Here is a 10,283-nt window from a genome sequence, read left to right as displayed (position 1 = left end):
GCGCCAGGCGGCGGGCGCGGCGGCGGGCGCGTGGGCGGCGGCGGCAACGGGGCAAAGCGGCAGGTAGCTGCCAGCGCGATGGATTACGTCCAGAGCAGCCGAGGGACCAAGGCGGCGCGCGGCGAAGGGCGCACGCTGCAGCAGGTGGGCTCTATGTTCCATGACGCCTGTGGGGCAGGCGCACACATGTAGGCCACCACAAAGGTGGCGGCCTGCCCGGCAGCTCGATAAATGTGGCAGGCTGCAAGCTCATGCCTGCTGCTTCTTTGAGCATGAAGCTGGTGCCAACCGTCGGCTTCGCTGCCACAGATCCTCACAATTCCCACCCTCGCCATTCCACCAACAACAGGGCAGCACTGTGCGGTTCGACCTCGGCGGGCTCCACCTCTTCTCCGCCATCGAGGCGGTCGAGGCGATGGGCCAAGATGCGATGGACGACGCCGCAGCGCCTGCGGCCGCGGGGGTCGCCTCGGCGGGCCCCCCCATCAGCTAGGCTGCGGTCTCGGCCTGGGGGGCGGCATTCCCCAGCGCCTCTGCGATTGAGCAGCGGCCGCACCACCACCACAAAACCAACCACCAGCAGCAGCAGCAGCAGCAGCAGCAGCAGCAGCAGCAGCCGGTGCGCCAGCCCATGGCCCCCCGCTGGGCGCCGCAGGTGATCCCGCCGCCCACGCGTACGCCCGGCCTGCCGTCTGGGGCGCCGCCGCTGCCGCAGCCCCCCGTGCCGGCGAGCGCGCCGCACGCAGCCCTGCAGCAGGCGGGGCCGCCGGCTGCGCTGGGGGCAGGCGCGGGCGCCAATGCCTGCGCCGCGGGCGGCCTCGTGGGCGTGGGCACCGAGGAGGCCGCCGCGCGCGCCCAGCTGTGCGAGGCGCTCGGAGTGGGCCTGTGCGGCCCCTGCGGCATTGCGCGTGCCTTGGACGTGCTGCTGCAGCACTTCAAGGTCACAGCGGGGCAAACAGAGATTCTCCTTGATGAGGATTTCTGGGCTGAAATCAAGGCGGAGAGGACCCTGGCCATGGGGGACAGGGCGGCGGTGGCGCAGCTGCGGGCCAAGTTGGCCGCGGCCGCCGCGGCTGCAAAAAGGGATTAGCGGCAAGGACAAACCTAATGTAGTGAGCAGCTGGCTTGGGACCCGAGTTTAGAAAGACCCGGAACATGATCATCCTCGTCCTCCTCCTCATCACGCCGCACCTTTTCCTGCACTGCACGCCTGTCCACCTGGGCAGGGACGAGCTGCAGGGTGTGCGCACACCGGGCAGGGCGAAAGGGGGTTTGGCATATCTTGCTTTGCACCTGCCTCATACGGCCAAACGCACTGACGGGTATGGATGCACGCGCCGGCAGGGTCTCATACAGGCCGCCTGGCTGCGCACTGTAGGTAGCTCTGGAGAAATGCGCCCGTGCTGCCGCCTTGCTCGTCAAATGATGCAACGGCCCGCCACGCACATGCGGGGTCACATAGCGCAGAGCTGATGCCGGGGTTGGTGACCGCACGGGGTGGGACTAACCAGCACCTCATTCGTCCCCTTCCTCACTGAATGAAGCACCAATGCCGCTCCATAACGACTCTTCTGCCAATCTCCATGCATGATTGCACCCAAAACGACACGCATGATCACCCAAAACGATAACCGCTTGAAACGTGACGACCCGATGAACCTTGACTTGCTCACTGACATGCTGACCCTCTGACCTTGCCGGGTATTCACAATGTGGGAACACATCAGTGATTCCATCACACCCTTTGTAACCATGACCTTTGTGACTTGTGTGACCATGACCATGACCTCTGTGTAACCATGACCTTGATGACTTCCAGCCGTGCGGGAGGGTCTGGAGGAGCTCACGGCGTGGTTGCTGGCGCTTGCCTCCCATTCTTGCTTTCATGCATTTCTAGCGTAACTCTTTGACGGCACCTGGAAGAATGGTCAGGGGTTCATGTGCTGGGCCCGGCTGGTGGGCGGCAGGTATTGGCTGACCCATCATGGGGGCAAGCGAAAGTAGGCACAGCATGGGCGAGCCAGGTAGGTGGTTGTCGCACGCGGCCTACGAAGCCTGCAATGAGGTGTCATGCACCTGTTCTGCAGTGGTGCTGCATGCTTACACCTCGACGACCCTTGACGCATGCACACGTTGTGCAAGGAGCAGCGGTTGTGTGACCGGGTGCCGAACGTGGTCGCTGCTCAAGTCTGGGCTACTGACATAGGGCTTGCGTGAACAATGCGCCTTGATTGAAACACAATTTTGCACCACTCATGATGCTTTAATTGGCGCATAACAGCGCGCAACACACGATCTCCCTTTGTAACTCGGTCTGATCGCTTACAGTGTTGTGCCCGTGGCAGTAGGCGAACTGTAACTTAAGTAAGCCATTGAAGCTTCGTGATCCCTAGTTTGTTACGCGCTCTCAGCACCTAAAACCCGCCAACCCTTTCATCAGCGGCAATTGCGTGAACCCAGCGGCGCTCATCACCTTTGGGCGGGTTTGGCCCCATGCCCAACGGCGCCGCGGCCGCCGTCGGCGTGCATCCCATAGCCAAGTTGGGCTTTGGAGGCGCCGGCCTGTCTGCCTACGAGGCAGCTCGGCCGTCCTACCCCCCAGAGTCCATCGCCCACTGCATCGACGCGCTCGGCCTCCGCCGCCCCGGCCCCGTCTGCGATGGCAACTCGCCTGCCGGCGGTCCCCCTGCCGCGGGCAGGCCGCGTGTGCTCGACCTGGCAGCAGGCACCGGGAAGCTGACTGCCCAGCTAGCAGCCCTGGACCTGTTTGACCTCTCCGCGGCCGAGCCGAGCGCGGGCATGTGCGACGCGTTCTCGCGCGCGTGCCCGGGGGTGCCGGTCGTGGCGGCAGAGGCGGCGGCGCTGCCTTTCGAGGACGCAGCGTTTGACGCCGTCTTCGTGGGCCAGGCCTTCCATTGTGAGTGGGGGGTAACATTTCTTCGTGCGAGTTGCTGCCTGCCATGGCATTTGTGCTGTGAGAAGGTGTACGGTTGCAGGAGCAGGCCTCCCCTTGGCGCACCGCCACGCAACAACACAGCCAGGCATCACGCTCGCCTGCACACCCCTCAAGCGCTCGCCGCTCAACAAGGACCTCCCCAAACACCGTCCCGGCCCCTCGCCGCGCCCGCGCGCGTTCTCAGGGTTTGCCACGCCCGAGGCGTGCCGGGAGCTGCGGCGCGTCCTGAGGCCGGGCGGCGGCCTGGCGCTGCTGTGGAACCTGGAGGATGCAGGGCAGCCCTGGATGAGGGACTTCCTGGACATCTTCCAGCCGTACGCCAGGCGGGCAGGCGTCCCAAACTACGGTGAGCCATTATCACGAGGAACGTTCTTATTGCTGTTATGTTGCCTGCAGACGGACATATGCAGCCCAACCCCTTTGGTGACGCCATGCGGCGACGGGGGTAGGGGACGGCCGGTTGCTGAGCCAGCCGCGTGGGCGCCGCGCGTCCTGCAAGCCGGCCTGCGCCTCCCACACGCGAGCCGACCCGACAGCTCGCCTCCGGGCCGCCTGGCGACGGCAGGCGAGGCCGCAGCTTACAAAACAATTGCGGGCCCATTGCCGGCCGGGCGGCCTGGCCCTGAACTGCCGCCGTCACCTGATGCACGAACGCAGGCCTTGGCACTCACACGGCCGCCCTGGCGTCCCCCTGGTTTGCTGAGCTGTTTGACGTGTCGCCCAGCCCTTCCGCCTGCAGCAAGCTGTTCCGGTCCAGGCAGCCGCTCACCAGGGAGGGCGCCTGGCTGCGCGTGCTGAGCAACAGCTTCGTGGCATCACTGCCCGAGGCGGAGCGCGAGGGGGAGGTGCGGCGGGCGGTGGCGGCGTGGGCGGACCGGCATGCAGAGAGGTTTGGTGGGCGGCTGCGAGGGGGCGAGAGCGAGGGGGCGGAGGAAGGGGTGGCCATGTTTGATATCGTGACTGAGGCCTTTGTGTGCAGGCGGAGATGAACAAACGAGAGTTTTTCTTCCACAGCCAGCACAAGAAGAGCACCCTGTGGCAGCTTTCTTGCTGCTAGCCCCGCATTTCATTGATCGTCGGAGCGCAATCACTATGACGCAACACTTGATGCTGACGCACTCTTATTCGTTCTTGCTACGGCTATTGCGCGGGCCGGCTGACACACTTGCGTTTGGCCGACACGCCTTGGCCGCCTCCCTCGCTTCTGTCTGGGCAGGTATGCGTGTGTGAAGACATGCTGGGCGACTGCACAGCATATCCCTCCAATTCCACACAAATGAATTGAAGAATATTCATACATATCCGTGTAAGCCATTGCGATATTGATCTGGGGATCTAGTGCTCGATCGTCACAGCCTACCCACACGTCACCAAACGATTTTGAGTTATCGATCTTAGCACACCACGGCCCAAGGGGCCCAGGCGGGCGCCATGGGGGACAAGCCCACCCAGGGAACGGGCCTCGTCAACATGGTGGACAGTGAGTGGCGTAAAGGCGCTTCAGAGATGATTTGAAATACATCCCAGTTACACATGTTACCCCTGCTGCTCTTTCAGGCGTGGTCACCGTGATCACGAACGATGGGCGCCACATCGTGGTGAGCTGCGCCAAGTCTGTCAATGATTCAAGCAACGCTGATAGCTATGGGCGTTGCGCCTGGGGTGCAGTCGCCTGAGGTGCAACCAGCATCGCACTGACGCCGCTGGTACTCGCTGCATTGGCGCCCTGGTGTATCCCAGCCCTCACCCAGCTCTGGCACCACCCAAATGTCAGGGCATTCTGCGGGGATACGACCAGGCAACCAACCTGATTTTGGAGGACTCTCACGAGCGGGTATACTCCACTAAGGTGCGTACCATTGCACAACGCTGTCGTGTGGCTGCTGGCTTGCGTGTGCCGCTATGGGCGGAAGCCGGCAGCGTGCGTGTGAGCGCCTGCCGACATGACATGTGGATGTTGGCTGGTCAATTGCTGTGCTGCCGTGGGGTGCTGTGGGGGAAGAAGTGGGCGCCGCTCTGGCGGCCTGGGCAGCGTTCCGAGGCGGCCGCCAGCAGATGGTGCGCCGTCCGAGGTTGCGAGTGCTCAGAAGCAGGCAGGGCAGCCTGGCGGTGCCTGGTGCTGCGTCTGCATCCCAGTTGGGCCCCAGGCCAGGCAGGATCGTTGGACCGCGCAGGAGCACTGCGGCGCAGGCGCTGCTTGGCAGGCAGCAGCAACCCAGCCGCGGTCGGCGCGGCTCTGTGTTGGTTGCTGGACGCACATTTAAATCTGCCCTTGCCGTGTGGGCACACAACGTCTGCACGTCTGATAGGCCCGTCTCTGCCTCCTTGGCACCCTCAAACCTGCAGGCGGGGGTAGATGTGCTGGCATTGGGGCTGTACGTCATCCGCGGGGACAACATGTGAGCTTAACAGCCGACACTCAGGGTTTGGGGTCCAACGTCCTTTGGGGGGGGGAGCGGGCGAGCAGCAAAGCCGTGGCAGAACCTCGACTGCACCCACGTCTGCCAGGCTGGCTTCCTGCCCTCAATCTGTGGAGCAGTGGTGCGGCAACAGATCCCATCATGCCATTGTCTGCATGCCGCCCGTCCTCAGCAACGCTGCAGGACAGGTCTGGGCACGCCCACATCTGCTGTCCCATTATCGCGCCCACCAACCTCCAATCCTCATAATGCATCCCACCACTGAGCCCCCTGCATTCATCCCTGTACCCCCGCAGCGCCGTGGTGGGGCAGGTTGACGAGGAAGCTGACGCGCAGCTGGACCTGGGGTCCATACGGGCGCCGCCCTTGAAGGCCGTCACGCACGGCTGACTGCAGCTGGCCGCGGCGCGCAGCAGAGCCGCCGCATTTGGCAGCGCGACAGCTGCTGTGGTGGCACCTGGTCGTACGCCCGACGGCTCACGCACGCGGATGTGTGCGCGGGCGCGCTGTCTCAGTGGCCGGGCTCGCCGTTGCGGTGGAGGCCTCTCTTCGGCCGGCTGTGGTCGGCTTTAAGCATTTCTTGTAGAGTGTTTGTTGGTGAGCACCCCCGTGTTTGCGCCGGTGTACCCCTTTTTCCTGGTGCCAAGTTGATGCTGCAGGCTCGCTTGTGTGCGTTGCCTGTTTCGTCTGTCGTCTTGCGTCGTTTGGATGTACAGTGCTTGTCTTTTACTTGGTCTCTCATCACACACTGCTCGGCGTCATTGTAACCCCATGAATGTTTCCATACTGCCGCAATACTTCAGTTATGGCCTCTGTCAACATTTCGTACTATAGCAGTCGGCCGCAGTGACTTCCGTGAGAGCGGCCGCATGACCGGGGCAGAGCGCAAAGCCTTGTGCCATGGAGGGGCGCAGTCACTGCAGGGGAACCGCGGACGAACCAACGCCAATCAAAGCCACAGTCCCAAAGCAGACGCCCAGCCGCTTGTGCAGCTGCACCAGCCGGGGGAAAGCAGCGAGCAGGCTGCCCCGTCACTGGACACGCAGCCGGCCCCCCCGCGCTGCCCACCAGACCCGGCGCCGCCCTCCCACCCCGGAGGTCACCGGCGTCACCGCTTGAACGTGCCCAGATCAACCGGTGCAAACAGGGGATCCTCCTCATCCTCATCCCCCAAATCGATCTCCTCAGGGTTGGGCGCCGCCGCCGCGGCCGCCTGCTGGCCACCACCGCCCGCCGCCCCTCCGCCGCTGCCCCCATCTGCTGCTGCCGCTGCTGCTGCCCCTGCCGCTGGCGCCTGCCCGCCGCCGCCGCCATCCATATCGTCATCTTCATCGTCGTCGATATCAATCTCCTCCGGGTTTGGAGCCGCCGGCGCCGGGGCCGCCGCCGCCGTCCCAGCCGCCTGCACCACGCTCCCAGGCACGAACATCGGCGCGCGGCCCGCGCCGCTGCTCCCGCCGACGCCGCCGTCCTGCCAGGGCTGCTGCTGCTGCTGCTGCTGCTGCTGCTGCTGCTGCGGCCGCTGCCAGCTGCCGCCGCCGCCGCCCGCGGACCCTGTGCCGTGCTCCAAGTTGAAGGGCCGCCCTATCAACTCAAACAGCGCCTCAGTCTGGGGGTTGCGCGCCACCGCCCGGGGCTGCGCCCCGCGGCGGCGGCCGGCGGAGGGGTTGTAGGCTGGTGCGGTCGGCGCAAAGTTCTGCGGGATGGTGGGGCCGCCGCGCTGCGCAAGGGCTGCGGCCACAAAGTCCCGGTCCTCCTGGCTCGGGCCTGAGAGGGGACGGATTTCGCAAGGGGTGCATGGGTTAGTGTGGCGCGGGGGTGGGGGCATGCGCGGGCAGGGGTCTGGCGAAGCGCTGATTGGTCAACAAGATGTGGGTGGGCCTGCTCAGGGCCGCCTAGCACGCATGATTGGATTGCTGAGGCGTGGCGGCCAGGGGTGGCGCGTAACGCAGCCTGGTTCCCCAAGCTGCGGCGCGGCACCGCAGCTTCAAGGCGAAAGAAGCAAGAGCTGAGATAAGGAACGCATTGGTTTCCGTCCCGGCCAACCGACGACCCCCGTGCGCCATAAGGCCGTGAGTCCTGCTCACCGGCGCGGCCGCCCCAGCCCTGCGGCAGCTGGGGGCCCCGCTGGTCCAGGCTGGTGAGGTGGTGGGTGGCCCTCAGCACTGCCAGCCACTCTTCGTCGTACTGCAGCTTCAGGGGGCCGGTAGCCTCCAATTCAAGCACCTTGGGGTGTGTGCGTGTGTGTGTGTGTGTGTGCGCACGTGCATGTGTGTGTGTGTGTGTGTGTGTGTCCCCATAAACGCAAATGCTTGTGTGGCACGCGAGGGCGAGGAGCTGACATTCTGATTGCCCCACCACCTGCCTGACAGACAGGCCTGCCCATCAAACCGGCCGCTTACCACTCCTGGACGCGACACGTCCACCAACTCTGGACTCATCCAGCCCCTTCAATCATACAGCGGCGTGACAATTCACCGGCGCCCCGGCCAACCCCACATGGCCCCACCTGCAAAAACTGCCGCCCGGGCAGGCACTTGTCCAGCGCCAGGAACCGAGTCACGCGCTCCCCGGCGCCCGTCCGCCCCGCCGCTCCCGCCGCTGCCCCGCCGCCGCGAGGCGGCGAGCCCGGCAGCCGTATCGGCCCGCCGCCGCCGCCGACGAGCCCGCCGCCGTCGCCGCCGTGCGGCACGACGGCCGCGAATTTGCAGTGCAGGTGGGCGCTGAACCAGTGGCCTGGCTGCAGCGCGTTGAGCAACTCGAGGTTGGCCGGGCTGCCCAGGTCGCCGCGCTCGGCCTGAGGGGCGAGGGCAGGAAGGTGTTGAGGGGCGCTAGTGTGTGCGTTTGGGTGTGTGTGCACGTGGATGCAAGTGGGGGAGGGACAGAGAGCTTGTGACATTTTGGGTGAGGAAAGGAGAGGAGAGTGTGTGTGTGTGTGCAAGGGGGTGGGAGTGTGTGCTTGAGAGTGAAAGCTTAGCTGGGTGTTGCTGCCCTCCGTATGGAGAGGCCGCAAGCCGCAGGCGCGGCTGTGAGAGTCGCGCCGCACCAATGAGCAGCCCGTCCCACGCTCAGCCGCTGTCGCCGTGAGTGAGCTGTGCCTGCTGCGAGCCTCATGCTTCCTCGACCAAGCCCCAACAAAGCCGGCAGCCCCCTGGAGCCTCGGCCCCCTCCCAGTACTCAACAAACAGCCTGGCGCCTGCCAAGCATCCTTGGAGCCCAGGCAGCGCTTCACCTTAAGAGTAACAGGCCCCAGTCTTTCAACCAGTTGCCCAAGACCACCGAACTCGTAACCCCGACCCCTCATATTCCTCCCACCTCTTTCTGGAAGTAGGGCTTTTTCTTGAAAAGCGCCGCCGCATCCCCGTATCGCGTGATCCACTGCGGCCAGTCGTGCGACACAAACACGTCCAAGGGGGCGCGCAGCTGCGAAGAGGGGCATAGAGGGGGGGGGAGCGGGGGGCGTCAGGGTGTCTACTACGCCACAAGGAGCTGGTGAATGCGTGCGCATTGTATACGCGCGCAAAGATGAGGAGGCCGGGTCGGGTATGGGAGGGTGGGAGGCCGTGGGCGGCGTTCGCAGGGAGATTGCAAGAGCCCGAGCGTCAGCGACACCCGAATTGGTGCACAGACGGGCGAGCTTGCACGCCCAGGCGCCGGATGCACCAGGAGCGCCGCCAGTGCCAGGGGCACAAGCCACGCATACCAACATGCACCAGCTGCCACGCTGGATGCCCATGGCGACGCCCCCACCACTGGTCCGACCGCAAAGTTTCAACCGCAAAACTTTCGTAGCAAAGCGGTATTTGCCTAGTCCCCTGACCTGCATGAGCCGGTGCACGTCCAGCTGGCGCACATGGTAGGCGCTGCGCATGCTGCTGGGGGTGTAGGGGGGCACCTCAAAGTGGCCCATCCTTTTGGGGGGCACGATTTCGGGGTGCGGCGGGGGCGGGATGCGGCGTGTTCCGGTGGGTGGCAATCACGGGGGCGAGGGTCGAGAAAACAGAGCATAGGAGGGAGTGAGCCGCGGAACATTGCCGCAGGTGCCGCGATGCCGCCAATGAGCTGGCACTGTTCGGCGCGCCCGGCACTGCCGACCTCTGCGCCCCTGCGGCCGCACGTCCCGGCAAACGCGCACCCTGACTTGTTCCGGCGCCTCGCCGTGCCGCCCTCCCCCTTCCCCCAAAACACCCACAGCACGCTGCCCCCCTCACAGCTCGGCGGTAAGAGCGGCAAACACTCAACGAATCACAATCTGCACAAAGACCCCAGCTTGCAGGCCCAATACATCGTGCTCCCTCAGGGGTTCGACCTGACAGAAGGTGGCGGCCCGCGCCCGCCCCAGCCCACCTGTAGTGGTTTTCTGTGTAGATGCCGCTCAGCCCCGCGATGCGCACGCCCCCAAACTTCACCACCCCGGCATAGCCCAGGAAGTAGATGTTGGGGGCCGCCCAGCCGCCGTGGTAGAGCTCCCACAGGTAGTTCGGTGCCTCGTGGTTGCCGCCCACTGGGCGGGCCGGGATCGCGTCGATTGGTTGGTGTGTCGCGTTGGGGTGTCGTTTGGCAGGAGGCGGCGCGAGGCGGACGGGAGGCGGGCGGCGGGCGGCGTGCGGCTCGGGCGGGGTCGGGGTCCGGCGCCCCTGCGTCCGCGCTCCCGGCACGCATATCCACGCGGCCAGATCGCCTGTCGGCAGCGGCGGCGCGCGCCGGGCAAGGTGCGCGCCGCGCCGGCGGGCGCGGCAGCGCCTTGTCTGCGTGGCGCTCACCGAAGAGCGTGGGGATGGGGGCCACCTTCTGGCCGGAGTAGTACTTCCAGAACGTCATGATTTCACGGTACTTTTGGGGCACAGACATTGTCTCGAGGTCATCCAGGTTGCGCACTGCCTGGTTTGTGTGTGAGGGGGGGGGGT

The 10,283-nt window shown here is 65.3% G+C and overlaps 3 protein-coding genes across 3 annotated transcripts; 2 read left to right on the top strand and 1 right to left on the bottom strand.

The window, feature by feature from the left end:
- Positions 1 to 78: 78 nt before the first annotated feature.
- MNEG_10020 (hypothetical protein) lies at positions 79 to 1,090 on the top strand (the record flags this gene model as incomplete). The annotated part of the gene is made up of 3 exons (XM_014041510.1): positions 79 to 144; positions 350 to 463; positions 581 to 1,090. The coding sequence occupies 3 exons, from the start codon at positions 79 to 81 to the stop codon at positions 1,088 to 1,090; spliced, it is 690 nt and encodes a 229-aa protein (XP_013896964.1).
- Positions 1,091 to 2,493: 1,403 nt separating this feature from the next.
- Positions 2,494 to 5,766, top strand: MNEG_10019 (U6 snRNA-associated Sm-like protein LSm8; the record flags this gene model as incomplete). Its single annotated transcript, XM_014041509.1, has 8 exons — positions 2,494 to 2,917; positions 3,141 to 3,302; positions 3,614 to 3,801; positions 4,379 to 4,436; positions 4,514 to 4,554; positions 4,731 to 4,805; positions 5,303 to 5,355; positions 5,673 to 5,766. 8 exons carry the CDS (start codon positions 2,494 to 2,496, stop codon positions 5,764 to 5,766), a joined length of 1,095 nt encoding a protein of 364 aa, XP_013896963.1.
- Positions 5,767 to 6,484: 718 nt separating this feature from the next.
- Positions 6,485 to 10,197, bottom strand: MNEG_10018 (Lariat debranching enzyme; the record flags this gene model as incomplete). The annotated part of the gene is made up of 7 exons (XM_014041508.1): positions 6,485 to 7,143; positions 7,464 to 7,602; positions 7,886 to 8,173; positions 8,692 to 8,799; positions 9,197 to 9,248; positions 9,724 to 9,880; positions 10,140 to 10,197. 7 exons carry the CDS (start codon positions 10,195 to 10,197, stop codon positions 6,485 to 6,487), a joined length of 1,461 nt encoding a protein of 486 aa, XP_013896962.1.
- Between the last annotated feature and the right edge of the window lie 86 nt (positions 10,198 to 10,283).

This window comes from Monoraphidium neglectum, assembly GCF_000611645.1.
Source record: "Monoraphidium neglectum strain SAG 48.87 unplaced genomic scaffold scaffold02149, whole genome shotgun sequence".
Taxonomy (NCBI): Eukaryota; Viridiplantae; Chlorophyta; class Chlorophyceae; order Sphaeropleales; family Selenastraceae; genus Monoraphidium; species Monoraphidium neglectum.
Note: the sequence above shows the minus strand (reverse complement) of the source record. Positions and strands in the feature narration are given on the sequence as shown.